We start from the raw sequence: 23,207 nt of genomic DNA on the forward strand, positions 1-23,207 counted from the left end.
ACAGCTAAGAGTTAGTGGAAAGTATTTGTATGAACAGTTCAAAGAATGGTGGAGAGGTGCAGAAAAATTCTCAAAGCGACTTCTATCAGCTCCATCTGTCTTCTCCTCTCTTTCTGCTAAGAAATACACTGGTTAATCAGGGCCCGCTCTGCCTGAAAGACAAAAAGAAAGAAAAAAAGAGAGAGAGAAACAGAGTTAAAACAGCATGTGGAAAAGGAAAACGGCAGCGTTCAGTTAGATTGACCAGAAAGATAAATGCATACTGTTTGTTCAGCTAACCTTACTTAGCTCCAGAGGCCTGCATAGTTGCCATGGAGGCCTGAGGCCAGTGGGCCCCCACCCACGAAGAGCTTCATCTCTGGCCAGTTGTAGCAGTGAGTGTAGAGTGCGTTGGGGAAATCTACACCAGCAGCGTAATTCTCTAAGATGTCATTCTGGTTGATCCAGCCACTGCCACAGGTGAGCTTGAGCTTCCTTCCAGAGGGCACAGGAAACATGTCTGGACTGGCTACAGATCTTTGCTCGAGGAACTTCTGGGCACGGATGTCATAGAAGAGCAGAGAACCGTGACCTGTTCCCACGGTGACAATATGCTGGTGGACACTCAGGGAACGGACACCAGTGCCTCCCTCTCGGGAGCAGAATGACCAGATGTTCTCCTGGCCATGGCGAAGATCCAGGAATGAAACATGAGACTGGGATCCGACAGCATAGAGGGACAACTCGTCACAGTATGTGAGACACACGTTCTCCCTGCAGTAGGGCAGCCTTAGGGACAGCAGACTGGCCAGGGAGCTCCTGGCTTTCCACAGTTGGAAGTAGCCATCCAGAGACACGGCTCCCAGCTCCTGGTTTTTGTTGCTGTAAGCAAGGGCTCGAACTTTGCGGTTACCAGGACGGGTAGTGGGTGTAGGGATGGCCTCTATATCTGTAGGACGGATGTGAGCATAAGCTGGAAGGCCCGCATCCTCTTGCAGAGCAATGCTGCTATTGAACATGTCCGGATCCACCCGCCAGAGTGCCACGGTGCCATCGCGGGAACCACTCACAACCACAGTGTCACTCATCCACGCGATGGCAAAGATCCAGTCCCTGTGGCCTTGGCAATCTCCTAGGCACACGGGGTCCAGCGTGGGTAACTGGTAGACGGCCAGGCTGTTGGGGTTTTCCCCTCCAGTGGCCATGAGGGTCTTGGAGGGATTCAGTTCCACAGCATGAATGCCACAGGAAGGCGAGCCACGGGACTGGTCAGGCCCCCTGTCACTAATCAGAGGGATGTGCATGATGTGGTCAGTCTTGACGTCGACCACAAAAAGCGTGTTGCACTTGGTGCCACACACCACCTGCCTGGCATTTAGCCACTGCGATGCGAACACCTTGTTGAGGGGGCCGAGTGCCAGCTGGCGCTCCCTCAGCAGCTCAGGCAGCCTGAGGGCCCTGTAGCTGCACAGGTCGCCCTCGAAGCCCGCCAGCCTCGGGTGGCCCTCGTAGCCCAGCGCCCGGCCCTTCAGGTAGTGCACCAAGGAATGGCGAGCCATGGGCCGCTGTGGCCTCCTGACCAGCAGCAGCGACCCCTCGGCTTGGCCTGCTTCGGCTGCCGCCATTGCCACCATGGAGGGGCCTGGCGACAGAGAGCTCCCAGCATCCTCTTTGGAGGCTTTCTGCTTCCTGCTACCTGTTTGCTGAGGTCCCATGGTGGTTGGCGAGAGTTTGGAGGGTCCTGCGGGCTGTGGCATCTCCTGTGCCACTGGAGAAGGCAGCGCTGCGGTGTTGGCCTGAAACAGCGAATCGCTGGGAGCCGGAGGCTAGGCGACCAAGCCACAGAGAGCCGGTGGAGTCCTGAGCGCGTGGGCGGCAAAGGAGGCGAAAGCTGCTTGACCCAGCAGGCATTGCGCGGTCTGGCGGAAAGAGCCGAGTTGGAGCGGCTAGAGCCGAGGATGCGGTGCTGCAGGAGCTAGAGTGGAGCCGCGGATGCCAGACAGCTCAGCTCGTGGACTTCTGGGCCTTGAGCAACAAGTCCCTGGAGGATAAGGACAGTAGGCCGGGAGGGGCACATTCTGAGCGTGGTTTTAGAAGAGCAGGCGGGGGTATGGGCTGACTATCAATGGCAGAAGTGATGGGAGGTGTGGAAGGGTGAGCTTTAGGGTTGGGAGATCATGGCAATAGGGGGTAGCTCGTGCCCAGCCAGAAAGGGATGCTAGGTAGTAGTAAAGCCAAGAAGATAGGAAAGCCATACAAAAGCTAGAAAGGAGCTTGGAGGAACAGGGAGAAATCTCTCTAGTGCCAATATTCCAGCACCTTCCGGATCCAACAAGTTAACTCAGTCACCTTCTCTTCGGCAGCCAAAATCCTTTAAATCTCTACTGCAATATAATATGAAACCCAATATGTCGTCAATCATGGTATAGACAGAGCCGTGATCTTTCCTGTCTGTGAAAGAAAACAAAAGTGTGCTCATAAGACTCTTTACTAAGGTCTTATATTGAACTTGGCAGAAAATAAAAGTGTTTGAAACTAGCAGTCCCTGTTCCTTGTAACAGCCCTTCCTCTTTTGGTAATTTATTTTCCACGAATCACTTTCCGCCCTCCTCCAATGTTCTCTACTGCTGCAATACAATCATTGGGGCAGACCATGTCAAATGACAGAACAATGCGCCTCACATCTTGCCTGCCTAAGATGATGCCCAGGCCTTGATGACTGACCACAGTCTTTAACGTCAAGTGGGTTGTGTGAATTGGCTAGGAAGAAGTGAAGTTGGGTATTTTGGAGATACCATCATCTCTTTTAGCTATGAGAACTAAGGAAGTGGGGGTAGAAAACTGCAAGTGAGGAGCTGGGGATACAAGTTCCCATCACTAGTTTAAGAGGTCCTTGGCCTTAGAGAACATTGAATCTTTGAGTTAGGAATACGACGGATGGTCATGATTTTAAGGACATGCGAGACAGAGAATCTTCCAGAGGAAAATGAGCATGTGAACACAATGGAAAGAACTATAGTGGTCTAGCTCATAGAAGCTCAGGAGTCAGAAAGGAAAATTTCATATCGTTGATTTTATTTTATTTTATTTTATTTGTTTTTGCTTCAAGATCTCACATCTCATGACCGACATATACTTGGTAGTTTATTCAAGTGTGACTTTAATTAATTAGGGATGCATTCCATAGATGCTCTTGCATAATACGGACTCTAAATATCTTATTTCCCCTCCACAAAATGTAGTTTGTTGAGAATGGGAGCCTTGAATTCACTTTTCTGATTAATCATGCAGTTTAAGAACTATTTTGTCCAAATAGACTAGGGTCCCAGAAAGCCAGTACATGCAGTAGAAACTAGTCCCAGTGCCTTTATCAATGGCTGCTCTGTCAGCCCCCATTGTCAGACACATTCAGAGAGTTCGATTTGATTGCATTCTCCTTCAGTCCCGGTCCAACTGGATTTGGTGAGCTCCCATTTATTTATTTATATTTATTGTATAAATTTCAATCCTGGTAAAAATGACCGGATGTTTATGAGCTTTCCATTAATATTGAGACTGTGTGTACAGAGGATGAGGTGGATTGTAGAACTGAGAAACTAATTTTATCACAGCTTGAACAGTCTAGAGACAAGAATTTCACTACTGTGCTCAGAATCTATCTCCAAAAGACTAGCCTAAACACTTTTCTAAGATTAAAAATTAAAGAACAATTTTTATGAATAGGTGTTTTATTTTCTAGTCCCTGCAAGTTAGTTCCGTTTCTTTCATGGGCAAATTTCTATTTACCTTCTAATGAAGTCTAACACTCTAGATTTTCTGATTAACATAAGATGCAATTATTTTATTTTGCTATCTTATATCTTCTTGATTTTTGGTTGTAAAATGTTTCCCACTGAATAACATGAAAACTTATACACAGAAAAATATTTTAGAGATTTCCATATTTTACCCCTTACAATTAAAATCTTTTCCAATCTGACATGATTTTAAAACAGCAGTATCAGCCAAGTGTGGTGATGCTTGCTTCCTTCTACAGAGGGTACATGTGATTTTAAAAAGATGCAATTTTAAGTGTTTCTTGAGCACAGGATTTGTGCTAATTTATAGATGCATTCTTTTGTAACCAAAGGCTATTTATTTAGGTTGCTAAACATGCAGGTCATAAGCCATTACAATGCAAAAGAGCAATTTTAAGCCCAAAGAGGCAGAATAGAATTTATTTTTCATTTTCAATAATAAACTTTACATATATCAATCAAATGATATCTAACTACCAGATGATATGGACTCTATATTACAAATATTTAATTGCATATTGATTTTACCACTTAAGGTTCAAATGATATCAAGAACTTGTCTCTATAAGGTACACAAAGTCTTACAGTTAAGATGGGGAATGAAAATTCGAAATGTACAAAGCTATAATTATTTTAGGACCAAACCAGGAAATGTCTTTCCTTCTGTTTTGGTAAAGCACAGGAGCTTCAAGTGTAACTTTATGTGCAAAAGGAAAAGCTAATATAGATCCCTATAGACATTATAAATTAGTTTATGAAAAGAGTCTTTATCAGTTTTCCATGTCTTCAATGCTATGTAAAGAAAAGAAGCTGAAGCATGAAGTTTACTTGATGGATCTTTGAATTCTGATGTATTAACATAAAGAGATGTTAAGTTAAACTTTACCAATATTAAATCAATCCTGTTACATCAAAGCATTTTACATTCCTGAAGATAGATGTTTTAGAACTTTCATACCTATGTTTCAGTAATGTTCCACAGAAGAACTAACACTTTTTCTTTTCTTTAAAGGAGGTAACAATGACTGTTTAGCAATGGCACAGCAGTTGTGTTCAGCCTGAACTTCCTGGCTTTACATTAATGAAGATGCTTGTGATTCCAGTATATATCTGACAATATTCATCATCGAGTTATTTCACTTATGTTCATCAGGAAAGTTTTGTTTACTGAATTATCATTTCTGTGTTACATCAAGGAAGAAGGAACATGTGCATATTTTAAAAGCAGTGATGTAAACTTTGTCTGTGCATTAGATTGACCAATTTAAGAACATGAACTAAACCCTGACTAATGTTAACTTGACTATATTTGATGCATTTTTATGCTAATTTCTGCTTGGCGTTTTGTCCTTCAAAGAAAAAATACAGTAGTGTCCTAGAGAATAGAAACTTACATGTATTGTTTCTCTGTTCTACCGTATGTTAAGTTAAAGTACAATTTTGTTTAAAATGTACTTGCTAAACTTAAGTATAAATAAAAGAATTTTGACTTTGTCAGTTATCACTGAGTTTTTATTTTCTTATTGCCAACTACAATCATTGAAGAATATAGCAGAAACTTTAAAATCAACATCTTGAAAGGATGAAGATGCTAGTATGCCTTTCTTTAGTGTTACGTTCAAAAATATAACACTGTGGCACTTTCCCACTTCACTGGTTTAAAATTGTCATGGGAGGCGGTGGCGGGGAGGAGGCAGAAATCCTTAATAAAGAAATAAATTAAAAAAATAAAATAAAATTGCCAATATACTTGTTTTATATTGTGTTAGTGACTTACACTAGGTTTACTCTTCCTGCATGTGTATGTTTAATGATTCTACTTCTAGGATAGAGGATTGTAATCAGAAGTAGAGAAATGCCATAAATGAAGAACTAGGAACCAGGAAATCTCTGTATATCTATTTCCAAAAGTTTCTTTTAGACTCACTTTCAGGTGAAAACTATCTGAAATAAAGCAATATATATATATATATATATGTGTGTGTGTGTGTGTGTGTGTGTGTGTATGTGTGTGTGTGTTATACATTAAAATACACACACACACATATATATATATATGATTTATTAGTTCTTTATCTGAAAAAATGGAAATACTCCAAACTATTGTGATATCTTGCTGTGCCTTTGATTTTCACTGTGAATTTCACTAGCCAACACCAATAAAACCATACTACAAGTTGAATGGCATACTACCTTAAACTTTTCTCCTCCAAATAAACTTTCCTATGATCTGTAAGTTTGTCCTCAGAGTCTCAGAGCACTTGAACCAATCTTTACAGCCTCACTCCTGTTCTCTGCACCTACTAACATGAAAATCAGTGTTCCTGAAATAGTCATCACAACAACACATTAGTTATTCCCACAACTTAGAAGACTGAAATCAAGAAGAAATTATTACACCCCATATTCACAAAGATTGATTGGTTATCGTATTTTTGGGTCAGATAGAGAACTCAAAATGATGTTATTTTTCTAATTGACAAGATTTCTGTGTTTGATAGTTGGAATTTGAAACCACATATATTTGTATAGGCACACATTTTTATGAGTATAATGGTAGTTCTGCTTGTTTATATAAGTAAACACTTTAATTAAAAAATTTTACATTATAAAAATATACTTTATTCTAATCAATGAAACTTACATTGAAATTGTTTAACACATTCCAATTTGAATTAATCTTTGACAGGGAATAAGGTGAGACATAAAACTAAATTTTTCAAATGGTTAAAACTATACCTTGGAGTGCTAAAATATTGGGAGAAGTACTCTTTGAATTTAAGAAATCTACCATATTTTCTCTACCTCCATAGTGTTTTGTCTAATTTATATTTGTTTTAAAATTGAAGATGATAATTGTAATATTATCCTTACAGATTACCATGGTTAAAGTTCTGATTTTCTGAACATTTTTAGAACTCTGAATCTATTCTCCTTTGTTTAACTTTTTGCCTGACCATTATCAATAACAAATTGTAACTGATCCCTCTAAACAATGGCAAATATCCATAACCCAATTAAAGATAAAAACTAGCGACCCCATCTCTTGGGAATGTGGGCATCATATTTTTAAATTTACTTGCTGCTGTTTGAGGTGATGGCAGCTTCAGGGAATCATGAAAAGAAAAATTTGGGTTGTCAAGTCCTGAGAGAGGTATCTGTATCATTTGTTGTCTAGTCTTTATGTAATGTTCAGGGCTTGCCTCAAGTCCTGGCTAGAATAATCTGTGATGCTGGGTCATCTCAGCTAGCCACCTCAAAATTATTGTGAGAAGTTTGTAGTCCAAAGCAGATCTTTAGGTGATGTTTGTCAGCTTAGTGGTCTTAGCAAAGTCTTAGTGGAATCAATGTTGTGGGTCCCCATCCTTTTTTTGAAGACTTCAAAAGCCACTGTTAGGCATAGTCTTGGTTCACTGCAGAAAACTGTAACACTTAAAATGTCATATACAGCAGATCTCAAAGAGGTTAAAGGACTATACTCTGTTATGTACATCAAGTACAAAAAAAGTAATTTCTAATTCCTGATAGAGACTCAAACCTGAAATCATGTATAGGAAGCTAAATGAAGCATTTTTCTAGAATTAGTTAGCACTCTATATGACCACTAATATCATGACAAAAAGTTTAAATACATTCTATCTATCTATGTATCTATCTATCTATATACATATATATATTATATCTGATAAATTTTGAGATAATATTTATACCGTAAAATGCTGTTAAAGAGTCAAAATAATCAGTATTAGTGGAAATAAAATAGTCTCTTAAATTTGGTTTTTCTTCTGTCCCAGATCGGAAGGCTCTTCTGAGATGACACAGAGATTTAGATTTTGCTTTAACAAGCAAGTTTGGGTTTAGAGAAGGGGAGAGTCCAAATCTAGCTTTAATCTTTAATTACACTGGACTACAAAAAGACCATTTGAATTATATGTTTATAGACAGTAGCAGAAATGACCATTTTGGAAGATTTTGAAATGTGATATACCAATAGGAGGTGGGAGGTCCTTGGACTTCCCACAGGGCAGGGAACCTGGTCTGCCCTTCAGGCTGGTGAGAGAGGGGGAGTTGATTGGGGGAGGGGGAGGGATATGGGAGGCAGTGGCGGGGAAGAGACAGAAATCTTTAATAAATAAATAAATTAAATTAAATTTTAAAAAAAGATCCTTTATCGGGACTACCTCTCTAGATAAGATAAAAAATGACTGGTTCTTTCTTTGCAGCTGCAAGTTACAGCCCACCAATTATGGAGTTGACAAAGGAAAAACTGTTCCTTGCTTGCTCTGTGAAAAGTTATTTAGATTTATTTCATGCGCGTTGTCAAGATGACTCTGTTTTTATCATTTACTTAAGAAATGGAATGTGACTTTCAAATGTAACGCCTGATAGATTTTGTGGGTAATTAAAAGCTGCGAAGAAAAAGGAGAACTGGAATTCAACACAAGTAAATAAAGAGAAACCATCAGAAAAAAATAATAAATAAAAAAATAAAATATACAGGCTGATATAATTCCATAGATTTTTCTATTATCCAATATCTCTTTACAGCTGTTGTTCTGTTTTTATTAGCATTTACAAAATTGAAAGTTAACAAAGCATTGTGAATGCCCAGTTCATACAGCATAGCATCAAACAGTCTAGACAAGAGCAGTTGCTTGTGAAAATGGCTAACAAACTGCAAATGGAGCCTCTTCGTTGCCCATCTTCCTCTTGAAGTAATTGGTGCTGGTAGGAACAGATGTGTCTCACTGCCATAAAAAGTCCTAAGTTCTTAAACATTTTAAAGGCCATATTCTGTATTCATTGAAAGGCTTGAAGAATGCCTATCCATCTGAAATACATTTCTGTATATCTAGAAAATCTAACATGACTACAAGCCTGACTATTTTGTTGAGAAAGGTTTCTGTCCCATCCAGTACCACAGACATCTATATAAATAAGAAATTGATTGGCTCAGGCTTTTTATTAACAATTATAACTCATATTAGCCCATAATTCTTGTCTGTTTTAGCCACAAAGCTTGGTACCTTTTATCAGCGAGGCAGTCTCATCTTGCTTCCTCTGTGTGTGGATGATGTCTGTAGCCTGAACCTTTTCACTTTGCAGAATACTTATATTCTTGTTGCCCCATATACTTCCTGCCTTGTTGTCTCACCTATATTTTATGCCTGGCTACTGGCCAATCAGAGTTTTATTAAAATATAACTGATAAATCTTTAAAGGGTACAAGATCATTGTCCCACAGCAGCACCCCCCAATTTTTTTCAAAACAAGAACTCTGAATCTAATCTCTTTGTTTAGCTTTTTTCCCCCTGACTATTATCTATAACAACTTGTAACCAACACTCTAAACAAAAACATCCATAATCCCTTTTTTGGTAATATGGGCATAGTCCTCTAGGCTACTTCCTGCTGATTGGGATTGCTGATAATCTTATGGGGAACTAAAGAAAATTTTGAATTATGCTCAAGTTCTGACTGGAATATCCTGTGAGGGCTGGATCAGCTCAGACAGAAGTCTTGAGGCTGTTCTGAATGTAGAACTCAGACATCTGGGCCATCTGCTCTTATCAGAGATATCTCAGGGGGTAGTCTTTGATTAAACCTGATTTTTCTTAACTCAGAATGAATCGACAACTTCTCATTTCCTCTGGGGGAAAAAATGTTTTCTCTAAAATAACATATCTTTTGACTTAAATATTGAAATCAAGGCATTTTCAAAATACATATGTCGGATTAATCCAGCAGCATTTATAATAAAATATGTTTTAGCATCTGTTGCTCCTTCCTCAGCATTCAAACAATTCAAAGACTACACAGTAACATACAGTATCCAGACTCTCGTGTATTTCCATCTTTATGCAGCTTTATTTTAAACTCTACTTTTTTTCTTTTTTTTTTAATTTTTGGTTTTTTGGAGACTAGGTTTCTCTGTGTGTCTTTGGCTGTCCTTGTACTCACTCTGTAGACCAGGTTGTCTTTGAACTCACAGAGATCTGTCTGCCTCTGCCTCCCAAGTGTTGGGGTTAAAGGTGTGTGCCACCACACCCAACTACTCTCTTTGTTTCTTTTTTATTTTAAAGATTTTATTCTTTTTTCTCTCCCAATCCTACATATATTTTTTAAACACTCTGTAAACCATGTAGAGAGTTTCTTCATCTGAATCTATCTTTACTGTATATCTCTCTTTTTCTCATCACATGAGTCTTTAATTTGCTAAGTGATATGGCTAGGATTAAAGCGGTGACTTTGATGGCTGGATCCACCCCATTTCTTAGCTTTCTGTGGCAGACCTCTCAACCAGCGAGAAAGAATGACCACCACATCAGGATTCCACTCAGATCACGCTTTTACTGGAGTGCCCTTGATTGATGGGGAGCAGGGAACAAGAGGGCGGAAGACGAGGGACAGGGAGCGAAGGGGAGAGGCAGCAGGAAGCGAAAGGACCGGGGTGCACTTAGGCAGCCGCTTAAATAGGGAATTGGCACACAGGTCGCCCTGTGATTGGCTGCCACCAACAGCTGACACCAGACCGCATCGGGATAGGCTCAAGGATCCTCATCCACCGCGCATGCGGGAAGCTGGGACACGCAGCTCTCAAAGCCATAGCCAAATATGGAGTTGTTTATAACCAACAAGACAGGATGTCGGCGCCATCTTGTAATGGCGATCCTGTCCGGCTCACTACATTTCTGAGAGTCTAGACTCATGGTGGAGGTACTGGCTGGAGCCATGTTTATCACCACAATGCTATGGGGTTTCAAGGTCTCTGCCAACACCAAGAAGCATACTATTGGCTATTCATCAACACCACTTAAATGTTTGGTGGTGGGGTCTCTTAAAAGAGCTGCAAGATTTTTGCAGCTAAATCTGAGTCAGGAAGTCTCTCTTAAATGAGACACATTTGCCTCTAGCAAACAGAACCCACCACTGATAAAAAAAAAGAAGCCATGCTTAATCATATTCGTTTTTTGGTCTAGAACTACTTTCCAAGCTCTCTCAGATTTTAACTGGACTTAGTCACCCACATTGAGTGCCAATTTGTTGTAGTAGGTTGCTAGTTCATTTCCAGACTGCCTGGTATCTCAGACCCAAAATAATCACATAGAAACTATATTATTTGAAATACTGTTTGGCCAATAGTGTAAGCATATTTCTGGCAAACTCTTACATCTTAATTTAACCTATTTCTATTAATCTGTGTATCACCATGAGGTCACAGCCTACCAGCAAAGTTTCAGTGTGTCTGTCTCCTATTCCTGATTATTTCTTTTAATTGAATAAATAATAAATAAATAATAAAGTCAATTCTATATCATCTAATATAACTTCAATGGTTTCAATATGTAAAACAATTTTTTCCACATATTGTGAATTAGTAACTATGTTAAGAGGTTCCATAAAATCCATTAGTCTTATAGGAATAACATGTAATTTGGACTTTGGGACAAATTAATAAGGACTTTCTTATTTTTAACCTGCCTTTCTTAATTTATTTACATCAGTATAGTATGTGGGGGTCTACAGATATTGGTTTTCCTCATACAATAAAAGGGAGACTCCAACTAGTTCTCATTATAAATTGAATTCCCTTGCTTTTGTGATATTTGTTATTAATCTGTCATGAAAAATTACTGGAAGTTTTCTGCCAGGGTGTGCTTTATTCTCATAATTTGTCAATTTCATCACTAATAAATGATACTAAAATTTCTGCTTGGTTTATTCCTGCTAAATGATGATGTCTCAATTTTCCTTTTAGAATCAACTCAGAGACCTTTCCCACATATTTTTTGATGTTACAATGAATTTACCTTTTTAAAAAAATTATCTTCTCATTTTAATACAATCCCAGTTCCCACTCCCTCTCCTCCTCCCATTTCCCCTATCTAGCACCTACCACCCGTTCACTCTCACATTGCCTTAGGGAAAGTCCAAGGCCCTACATACTCCATCCAAAGAGAATACGTTTCCAAAAAGCTAATACAAGCAGTAGGGATGAATCCTGGTATCACTGCCATTGGTCCTGCGGTCTGCTCCAGTCATAAAATTGTCACATTCAGAAGATCTAGTTTGGACCTATGCTGGTTTCTTTCCTGCATGGCTAGAGCTGGTAAGCTCCCATTAGCTCAGTAAATTGTTTCAATGAGTGTCCCCATCATGGTCTTGACCTCTTTGCTCATATTCTCATTCCTTCTACTTTTCAACTGGACTTTGGAAGTTCAGCCCAGTGCTCTACTGCTGGTCTCTGCCTCTACTTCTGTCAGCCAGTGGATGAAGTTTCTATGGTGACCTTTAAGATATACATCAATCTGACTACAGGGCAAGACCAGTTAAAGCACCCTCTCCTCTATTGCTTAGGGATATATCTGGAGTCATCCTTGTGTATTCTTGGAAATTTCTTTAGGATCAGGTTTCTTGCTAGCCCTGTAATGGCTCCCTCAATCAGTATATCTCATTCCTTGCTCTCACCTCTCTCTTTCCTCCATTTTGACTATCCTATTTCCTCAAACTCTTCTTGCCTATCCTCATCCCCATCTCCCTACCTCTTCCCCTTCCACCCTCCCTTCTCCCCTGTAACGGCATAAACGAATATAGACAGATTGTAAATATATATATATATATATATATATATATATATATATTAGCCCGAGGTGAACACGCCCCCTTAGGTGCGGGACTTATCCATACATCTCCCCTTTTTGTCTAAATAAGACAGAACTAAACCAAATACAACTATATACAATAATAACAAATGATAAATATAACAAACAATATTGAGAACAAAAGTTTTGCTAAACATTCTATCTCAAGGAGTCTAAATAATGTAGAGATTAACTACAATTATATAATCTTCAACTCTGTCAAGGATCTGAGAACGGAATAAACACTACTCAACAAATGAGATATATCCAAAATGTGCAACAATTGACAGAGACAACTGACTACCTGGGCAATCACCCAAAGTCTCGTTTGCAATGTTGAGTCAACCAACTTTGGCTAAGGCCTAACATAACTGACATACCATTATTAAAGGCAAGGAACTTTTCAAAACTATCTTACCCTGTCTTGGCAGGATATGACAGTCCTGTTTTATTCATTGATGCATGCTCTGTATCTCTGTCAGTGGTTGAAGTATGGGCATTTCTTTGCCCAAAGGCCAGTTCTGCCAAATAGAAAGGCTTCAGGTGGAGTATCTTTGGTGTTCAACATTCTCACGGGAATAGAGCGGTGTTGCCAGGAGCAATTGTGTCTCACTATCACGAAACTGTGAGTTAGATTAAAGGCCATTTTCTACAGCTCTTTGAAGAGGTCGAAGATTATCTATCTATACTAAGTATAATCTCTATATATCTAGAGAACCTGATTAGTCTAATAATAAATGACAAACTAGATGACTATTTATCTATATAATTCTTAATATCTATCTAACTTAAAGACTAAGACAATGAACAACTGTGTAACAAATGAGGAAAATTACCTCCAAATATAAACACTGTAAAAATATACATTGCAATATGGTAAATATATATCAATACACAAACATTATATAAGTATCTTAATCTGAGGTAGAAATGTACACTGCAATATGGTAAATATATACAATATATATTTATCAATACAATATATGTCAATACATAAAAATTGTTTTAAACAGAGATAGAAACATGCATGCATACAATAGTCAATATAATTTAACTTTGTATCAATATACAAGAATCGATACCAATATATTTGTCTAAAAGCAGTAACTCACAATTGTAAATCTATTATCCCATCATTCCCTCTTTTTTATTTCAAAATGATCCCTGAGCTTATAAAATTCCTCCCCCAACATCCCAACCCCTAAATGATGTCCCTAAACCCAGGGGTAAATTTTACTGGAGGAGGGGACGTCGTCCTCTAGAATTACTTCCAGCTGTCATGGAGGCGACGTTCTTTTTGGGGGATCCTGTGAAAGTAAAATGATGGTTAAATTTTAAGATCAATGTCTTTTAAAATTGCAAATAGTCTCTGAGTATTTTGTGGAGGTCTGGCCGCAATGTTGTACAAGATGTGCACCATTTCAGCTAACCAAGTTGGGATCGTCTTGTGCAGCTGGTATCCAAAACAGGTCTTGTAGTAGTGCTATCAGTATCATGACTTCATATCAACCAGGTAGAGTTGTTGTTGTGGGGCCCCATCTTCTTCCTGGAAACTTCAAATGTCATTTCAGGAAAAACTCATTGTTCACTGTGAAAAACTTAAATATTAGTTTAATATTAGTCATATATATATATATATATATATTCAATGAAAGGCATGATAGATATATTCAATAAAAAGTATGATAGATATGAAGAAAAGCTAAGATGTTTTCTAAACTCATATTTCTTTCTGTCCCATATCATGTGTATTGACATGAGACAGAAGCTCCAGAAACTCTGGGTTTTTCTCTAACTAACAGGCTTGGAATTGGAGAGGGACTGCGCCAGAGTCCAACTTCAAAACCAGCTCTATATATTTATAAAGAAATGTTTAATAAGACACACACACACACACACACACACACACACACATATATATATATATATATATAAATTAATACTTACAAAATATGTCCATCCATCAGTAATTAAATATTGAGGGTCCCTCAATTTTTTGAAGATGAGTATTTTCCTGTGGAGATAAGAAAAGAACCCTGCCTCCAACCTATCTCTATTTCTTACCATCATTATGCTCGCTATCCTTATGAAAGAATTGTTATTTATCTTTTCCAAGTGGCTTTTCTTCTTCAAACCGAACCTTTATTAATTTTGACGGTATCCACAATTTTTCCTCACCTGTGGAGATAAGAGCAAAACCCCTTCCCCAACATAGCACATCTCCTGGCTTCCATTGTGAGGTCAGCACATCCTTGAAATAAACTGGTTGATTTAGTTCAGTAGACTTTTCCATTATCCAATGTCTTTCTGCAGCTGTTGTTCCCTTCTCATTAGAATTGAGAAAATTCAAGGTTAACAAAGCATTATGTAACCTATTTCTGAGGGTGTTTTCCACCCCTTTCTGTTTGTTCAACATATCCTTTATAGTTCGATTTGATCTTTCTATGACTACTTGACCTGTAGGATTGTATGGTATGCCTGTAAAAGAGCCCTTCACCTAGAATTTTAACTAGGGAAATGTCAATTCCCTTCGCTTTCTCCTGCTGTTCTAAAAGTCTAGCCTCTTGCCTGAATAAGCATTTCCATTTCAATTGTAGTCCACTCTCAAGTACCACAGAGCTCAGCTGGAGCCAGTCCGAGGGGGTTGCTCTGCTTGTCGTGGCCCAAGATCTTAGCATCTCTTTAACAAAAGAGGCTTGCATCCCAAAAGTCAAGACAGCCTGTTTTATTTCCTTGAGATCATTCATAAGGACAGGCTCCCATGTATCCTCCTTGATGACCCTAGGGTTTCTGGAACCAATCACCTTCTCTGTTTTTATTACTGGAAAGGCAGGTAGAGCTGTAGGTAGAGCTTTGTGGAAATTGTCCTGGAGAGATTTACCCACAGATGTAGTTAAAATTTGCCTTTCTACCCTTTGCTCTTCTTCATCAGAATTTAGAAACTCCTTAGTCTTTTCAATTCTATTCACCATTGCCTTCTGCAATGTCTGAATCTCCTGTCCAGAATTATGTTCCAAAGCCTTCATTGAGGATTATAAAGTATGAAGTTTGTCCATTAGAGATAATATCTCATCTTTGGACATAATTTTTATGGCATAAATTGTGCCTTCTTGTATTGACAATCTTTCGGTCAATCTGTCATAAGCTTTAGACAAAATCCGATTGTCACATTCAGCAGTTTTGATTTTCTCAGTTAATGTTTCCTTTCCTAGGGAAAGGGACTGAAGCTTAGGATCCAAATCAGCTGTTCCCTCTTCCATAGTAATGAATTTCTCCTTAATATCAGCCACTAATGTTTCAGTTCCTACAGAAAGGGACTGAAGCTTACGATCCAAATCAGCTGTTCCCTCTTCCATAGTAATGAATTTCTCCTTAACATCAGCCTGTACCTTTTTTAAGTTTTGCTCTGTTGATCGAGTCATGTTAAACAAAGATCTGTTCTCTTCCTGGAGAACTTCAAACTTATTCTTGATAAGGTTGTTGTCATTCTCAATTGTTTTTAATTGTTCAATCTCTGCCTTAAGAATCCTGGATTCGTCTCGTAAAGACTTTATCATATTTCTATCATCAAACCATTTAGTGCCAATGAAAACTACGAATCCCAGAAGGATAAGCATCATGATGTCATATCAACCAGGTGGAGTTGTGGGGCCTCATCTTCTTCCTGGAAACTTCAAACATTACTGCAGGAAAATTCACTGTTCATTGTGGAGAACTTAAACATTATTTATTCAGACATATATATCCAATAAAAGGTATGATAGAGACAAAAATAGGTATGAAGAAAAGTAATTATTTTATGAATTGTTTTTTCTTTCTGTCCCATGCCATGGCTCCTGACATGAGACAGAATTTCCGAATTTTTGTTTTAACAACATGATTGGATTTAGAGAAGGACAGAGCGATTGTCCAAATCCAAAGCCAGCTTTGATTTTTAAGTGAGTCATGATAATTATTTTATTTAGTATTCAGAGACTCTTACGCTCAGACTACATGTCCTCACAATTAATAATTCTCTTTGCTTGGTCATCCTATCTGGATAATTATCTTTTCCTCTTTAGGTATCTAGATGTCCAGGATCTCATGAATTTTTGAAGATGAGTATTTTCCTGAACTTGCCGTAACCTTTATGAGGTTTCCTTATGACCTGATTGGTTGTCACCTCTGTGGATGAGCTGTCTTTTCCTCAGTTTCTCAAACTGAATCTTTATTAATTTTGATTGTATCAATACCTTTTCTTATCCTGTGCAAACAAGAGCAATACCCATTCCCCAACATAGCATATTTCCAGGCTACCATTGTGAGACCAACACAATCTTGAAATACACTGGCTGATTTAATTCAAAATATTTTTCTATTATTCAATGTCTCTCTTCTACTATTGTTCCTATCTCATTAGCATTACAAAAATTCAAGGTCAATAAAGTATTATGTAATCTATTTCTTGGGGTATATTCCATTTATTTCTGTTTATTTAACATATCCTTTATAGTTCAATTTGCTCTTTTTTTTTGGTTTTTCGAGACAGGGTTTCTCTGTAGCTTTGGAGCCTGTCCTGGAACTCCCTTTGTAGACCAGGCTGGCCTCGAACTCACAGAGATCCGCCTGCCTCTGCCTCCTGAGTGCTGGGATTAAAGGCGTGCACCACCACTGCCCGGCTCAATTTGCTCTTTCTGTAACTGCCTGACCTGTAGCATTCTGTGGTATACCTGTAATATGCTTTATATTATAATAAGCAAAAATTGTTTAATTTTCTTAGAGACATATTCTGGACCATTATCTGTCTTTATTTGGGCAGGTATACCCATGATGCCATAACTTCTAACAAATGCATGATTACTGAATCATCCTTTCAGAGCTCAAAGTAGTTGCCCATTAAAAATGTGAATAAGTGTCATTTGTGTGGTTACATATTTTAATTTTCCAAATTCTGCAAAGTAGAACACATCCATATGCCAGATTTCATTCTTTTGAGTATCCTTTGGATTACTCCATCCAGGTAGTAGTGTTTGGTTATAGAAAGAGCAAGTAGGGTATTTCTTTATAATCTCCTTAGCTTGTTGCCATGTAACTAAAAACTTTTTTTAAACCTTTGGTATTGACATGATGTTTGTTATGAAATTCTGAGGCCTGCAGCACAATTCCAATCAGTAATCAGTCAATTTCTGCATTACTTTGTGCTAGAAGACCTGGCAGACCCATATGGGATCAAATGTCTGTTATGTATATTGGACAAAGCCTATTCCTGGTTATATCTTGAACCTATATGAATAATGAAGTCAATTCTGTATCATCTGGTATAAATTCAGTAGTTTCAATATGCAAGACAAATCTTTCTGCATATTGTGAATCGGTAACTATATCTTAGGTTCTTTGAAGTCCCTTAGTACCATGAGAATAGCATATAATTCTGCCTTTTGGACAAAATTATAAGGGCTTTGTTCCACCTTACTTAAATCTTCTCATTTGTACCCTGCCTTTCCTGATTTATTTGTATCAGTATAGAATGTACAGGCTCCAGTTATTGCTGTGACCCATACAATGTGGTGAAGGATCCAAAAAGTTCTCTTTATAAGGTTAATTCTACCACTTTTGGGATAATTGCTATTAATCTCTCTTTAAAGATTAGCACAAGCTCTTTGCCATGTTCATTGTTTTCCCATATTTTTTTTAAATATCATCAGTAGTAAAAGACACTATAATCTGTGCTGGGTCTATACCTGCAAGTTAATGAAGTCTCTACTTTTATTTTTTAATTAATTCAGAGACTTTTTCCACATAAGGTTTTAATTTTTTACTTGGTTTACATGGTCAAAAATTCAAAGATAATATCTTCCCTTTGCATTAAAATTTCTGTAGGGGCAAATTCTGGAAGGCAATATGACTAAAATACAATTAAAATTTGGATTCACTCTATCCTCATGTGCCTCTTGTAATTTTTATTCAACAACTATCAATTCCTTTTCTGCTTCAGGTGTTAATTTTCAGGGACTATTTAAGTCTTTGTTACCATCTATCATTTTGTTTAAATGAACCTAGATAAGGGTTATCCCAACAGTCGGTTATAGACTGGAAATGTCTCCTAACAATCTTAGAAAGTCATTTAGAATCCGCAATCAGTCTCTCATAATTTGTGCCTTTTCTGTTCTAATTTTCTGTAAACTTATTTTATAACCTAGGTATTTGACAGACTCTCATCTCTGTATTTTTTCAGGAGCAATTTGTGATCTCCGTTTTGGGAAAACTTTCTTTACTTCTTCAAATATTATTTCTAAAATTTCTGTGTTTGAATCAGATAGCAAAATGTCACCCATGTAATGGTAACTTATAGATTTAGAAAAATTTTTTATGTGTTATTTCCAATGGCTGGCTTACCAAGTATTGGCATAGGGTAGGTCTATTGAGCATTTCCTGTGGAAGAATGGTCCACTGGTATCTTCTAGTAGGTTAAGAATAAGTATGCTCTGTGAAGACAAATTTTTCTCTGTCCTTTTCTTATAAAGGTATAGTAAAGAAACCATCTTTCAAATTAATAACTATGAGGCCATCCTTTTAGTAATAGAGAAGGCAGAGGAATTCCAGATTTTAGAGGGCCCATAGGTTGAATTACCTTGTTGACAGCTCTTAGATCTGTCACCACTCTTCATTTAACAGATTTCTACTTCTTTTTTTATTATTAAAAATTTCCACCTCCTCCCCTCCTCCTGTAGTGATGAGACGAGCAGGCCTGCTTTTCGTCCCACCCGGCTCCCTCATGGTTAGCTTTACACTCAAAATAACAACACACAAACTGTATTCTTTTAAACACTGACTGGCCTGTTAGTTCTAGCCTCTTATTGGCTTACTCTCACATCTTGATTAACCCATTTCGAATAATCTGTGTAGCACCATGAGGTAGTGGCTTACCAGGAAAGATTCCACATGTCTGACGTGGCAGCTAGCTCCATAGCATCTGCCTCACCTCCCTTCTTCCCAGCATTCTGTTCTGTCTACTCCACCCACCTATGTTCTGATATATCAGGGCAAACAGTCTCTTTATTAATTAACCAATGAAAGCAACAGATAGAAGATGACCCTCCTCCATCATCTTCCCATGTCCCTACCCCTCTCCCCACTCCCCCTCCCTCTCCCTCTCCAGTCCAAAGAGCAGTCAGGTTTTTTAAACAACAAATACAGGAGAATACCAAGGGCTGGTTGATTCTTCAATATGGTGAACATCTAGTTGCTTCTGTACCAGCTGCTCTAAAGCCTGCAGTTTGTCTTCTATTAACAGCCACTGTTTAACCCATATTGGTTTCTCAGTTAACCATTTTAAAGGTAGGGATGTTGGTACCTCTAAAGGTTTTCTAGTTGCTTTATGTTCTTTAACAATGTGAATGGCTGGTGACCTTTGTGTATAGTACCTTACAATATCCTTCCCAGAATTATGAGTTTCTGGGACTGCAGAAATGTTAATCTGGGTATTCCATTGCTACAATTGGTCATAATCCCATAAATTCACTGCAGTTTTAGCCACCTACAGCCTCAGTATTCCTCTCTGCCCTTCTGGCCTTATGCATTCAACACATCTCATGCTTTGTTTCACTTGAGATAGGGTTCTAACTCCTAGTAATTGAACATCTCCCTCTTGAAGAAACTAATTTGGATGCCAAGATTCAGGAGTAATGATACTCAACTCTGCATCTGTGTCTATCAAACCATAATTAAAATGTCATTTATATGCACTCTTAGCTTCAGTCTTTGATAATTTATTGCAGTCTGCCAGAATATATGTTTCCTATTGGTATTTTTTATTTATCTTCCATGTTTATTCCATCATCCAGAAATGTATTGTCTTGTACAGAAAGTTCTGGATTTGTCAATTTTCCTGGTGAGACATGTCCTTCACAGTGACTGGGAGTGACTGGACCACTTTTGCCCTGGGGACCTGCGAGAGCCCTTCAAGTATTTTCTCAATGGTATTGGGTTGCCTTGTCTGTCTTTTGTTGATGTGCATTCATTGGTCTAATGTCGGCCATAGCCACACATTCTACATAAATCTGGAGGCTGAGTCCTCCTATTCTTGCCATTCCCAGAAGAGGTATTATTCCTAGGAATTCCTTGTCTGCATTTCCTTCTCAGATGTCCCATTATACCACAATTATGACATTTGACATTTTGATGTCTTCTTATTCCTTTATAAATTGTTTCCTCCTACCCAAGATACAGTATTATAGTCAAATGTCTCAATGTTCATTGTATTTAGGATAAATTCATCCATTGATGTTGATCTAATGTTTAAAGGCCCAAGTATCTTTTTCCATTCTAAGTTGGCTGTAGTAAATGGAGCTGCAGGGCTGTGTCCCCAGCACCCCGGCTGCCTGCTAGCTTAGGCCTCGAAATAATTACACGGACACTGTATTCTTTTAAACACTGCTTGGCCCATTTCTATCTAGCCTCTTCTAGGCTAATTCTCACATATTAATTTAGCCCATTTCTAATAATGTGTAGCACCGGTCTTACCAGGAAGATTCTAGCTTACGTCCATCCTGGGTCGGAGCTTCATCATGTGTGCCTCAGAGAGCAGAGCTATCGCCTCTGTCTGGGAGAGGGGAGCATGGTGTCTCTGCTCCAGAGAGCAGAGCTGTCAAGTCAGAGCTGACTTCCTCTTCATCCCAGCATTCTGTTCTGTTTACTCCCCCCACCTATGTTTTGACCTATCAGGGCCAAGCAGTTTCTTTATTGCTTAACCAATGAAATCAACAGATTGATATATGACACTCCCACATCACTTCTGCTTTTTCTGTTTAAACAAAATAGGAAGGCTTTAACTTTAACATAGCAAAATTACATATAAAAAAACAGTTATCAAGCAAGAATTACAGTTACAGTATTTATATCTATTTTATCTTTTATCATTACAATGGAAAACTATAACTATCTATCTATTCTTCAACTCCATCAAAGACTCCAGAAGAATACAATATTGCCTAAGCAAACAAAAAGTAAGCAACTTTTAAAACTCTAGAAATGACAGAGACATCTTGCTGCCTGTACAGTCACCCAAAGTTCCTCTGTACCGTTGGGGCATCCATCTTCAGCCTACAGGCCCATAGTTTCCAGCAGACATTTCCACAATGCAGGAAATTTCAAAGGCGTCACTATCTGCTTGTCCTGAAGAATCTTGCAGACACTTTCATGAACCAGGAACCCCGAAAGACCATCTCACCTTTAGGCAAGTTTAGCAGTCCTCTCTCTGAGGGTTCTCTCTGTTCAATTTATGCAATAGTCCAGGCAAGAAAAGTTTCTTGCCCAAATGGCTATCAAACTCTATAAGGATCCTCTTTGATGCCCATCTTCTTCTTGAAGTAGATTGGTGTTGCCAGGAGCAGAGTGTCTCATTGTCATGAAAAGCCCTAAGTTATTAAAACATTAAATGCCATATTCTGCAGTCTTTGAAAGATATGAAGAATGTCTATCTAACTGAAATGTATCTCTATATATCTAGAAAATCTAACTAACATGACTACAAGCTTGACTATTACTGATGATTATCCATTAACCTAAACTTCTTAATTATACATTACATTTTTTAATGAACTACACAATCACAATACCTTAATCAATATCAGAAATACATATACATATAATAAAATTGACCTTAAATTAATATCAGTAAACCAAGATTCATACCAATGCAAATTATTCATATCTATATCATATCCCCCTTTAAATGTTAAAGAACGTTTATAAACCATATTTGCGAATATGGGCACAGTTTTTTCTCTCCAAACTGCTTCCTGCTGAATGGGGGCGTCATCAATTAGGTCTTTCATGGTATAACCTGTGTGCTAATTTCATCTCAGTTAGCAGTTGAGCGAAGCAATTTTCTAAAGATGTCCACAGCAACCCTTCGGGAGGGTGTGGTCCATCATACCATATCGGAATAGAAGAAATGAACAGGGTCTCATCCTCTGTGAAAACAAAATAAGAAACTCCTTTCCAAAGCATCATGTCCTTAGATCCAAATTTCAAAGTCAAGGCATTTTCAAAATTTCTATGTTGGATTAGTTCAGCAGCATGTATAAATAAATATCTTTTAGCAGCTGTTGCTCTTTCCTCAGCATTCAAATAATTCAAAGAGAGCATAATAGCATACAGTATCAAAATTCTCTATGTATTTTCCATCTTTGTGTGCTTTATTTTAGCCTCTATTTTGTTTATTTTTACTTATATTTTTTGCTTTTTGAGACAGGTTCTCTGTATCTTTGACCTGGAATAACTCTGTAGACCAGGCTGTCCTTGAACTCTCAGAGATCCGCCTCCCAGGTATTCGGGATTAAAGGCGTGTGCTACCACACCTTGAAGTCACAGAAGTCAATCTTTTTCTGCCTCCCAAGTGTTAGGATTAAAGGTGTGTACTAACACACCCAACTACTCTCTTTCTTCCTTTTTTTTGTTTTTTACTTGTAGAACTTTAATGTTTAGCATGCATATATTTTTAACACATTGTAAACCATTTAAACATTTTCTTTAACTTTGAATCTTTTGTTTACTGTATATGTCTTTTTTTTTGACGACATGAGTCCTTAATTTAGCAAGCAATATCAGTAGGATTAAAGCCATGGCTTTGCCAGCTAGATCCAGTCCATTCCTTAGCTTTCCAGCCTCATGGCTGAGGTACTGGCTGTAGCCATGTTTACTGCCACAACTCTATGGCATTTCAAGGTCCCTGCCAGCCAGCGAGCTACAACAGACAACATTCAAGTCCTCTCTCTGTAGCCGGCCCTCCTGCCTCAAAAAGTCAGAG

General features: G+C 38.3%; 1 protein-coding gene across 1 annotated transcript; it reads right to left on the reverse strand.

Annotated features, from left to right (window-relative positions):
• Positions 1-284: 284 nt before the first annotated feature.
• Positions 285-1,751, reverse strand: LOC121437556 (DDB1- and CUL4-associated factor 12-like protein 1). Its single transcript, XM_041637423.1, has one exon. The coding sequence runs from the start codon at positions 1,734-1,736 to the stop codon at positions 285-287; it is 1,452 nt and encodes a 483-aa protein (XP_041493357.1). The 5' UTR covers positions 1,737-1,751.
• Between the last annotated feature and the right edge of the window lie 21,456 nt (positions 1,752-23,207).

This window comes from Microtus oregoni, unplaced genomic scaffold (assembly GCF_018167655.1).
Source record: "Microtus oregoni isolate MIOR12 unplaced genomic scaffold, Mior012 000052F_ref0000163, whole genome shotgun sequence".
NCBI classification, from domain to species: Eukaryota; Metazoa; Chordata; class Mammalia; order Rodentia; family Cricetidae; genus Microtus; species Microtus oregoni.

Coding starts and splice junctions, on each gene's coding strand:
- LOC121437556 (XM_041637423.1), bottom strand. CDS start 1,736: ATGCCACAGCCCGCAGGACCCTCCAAACTCTCGCCAACCACCATGGGA.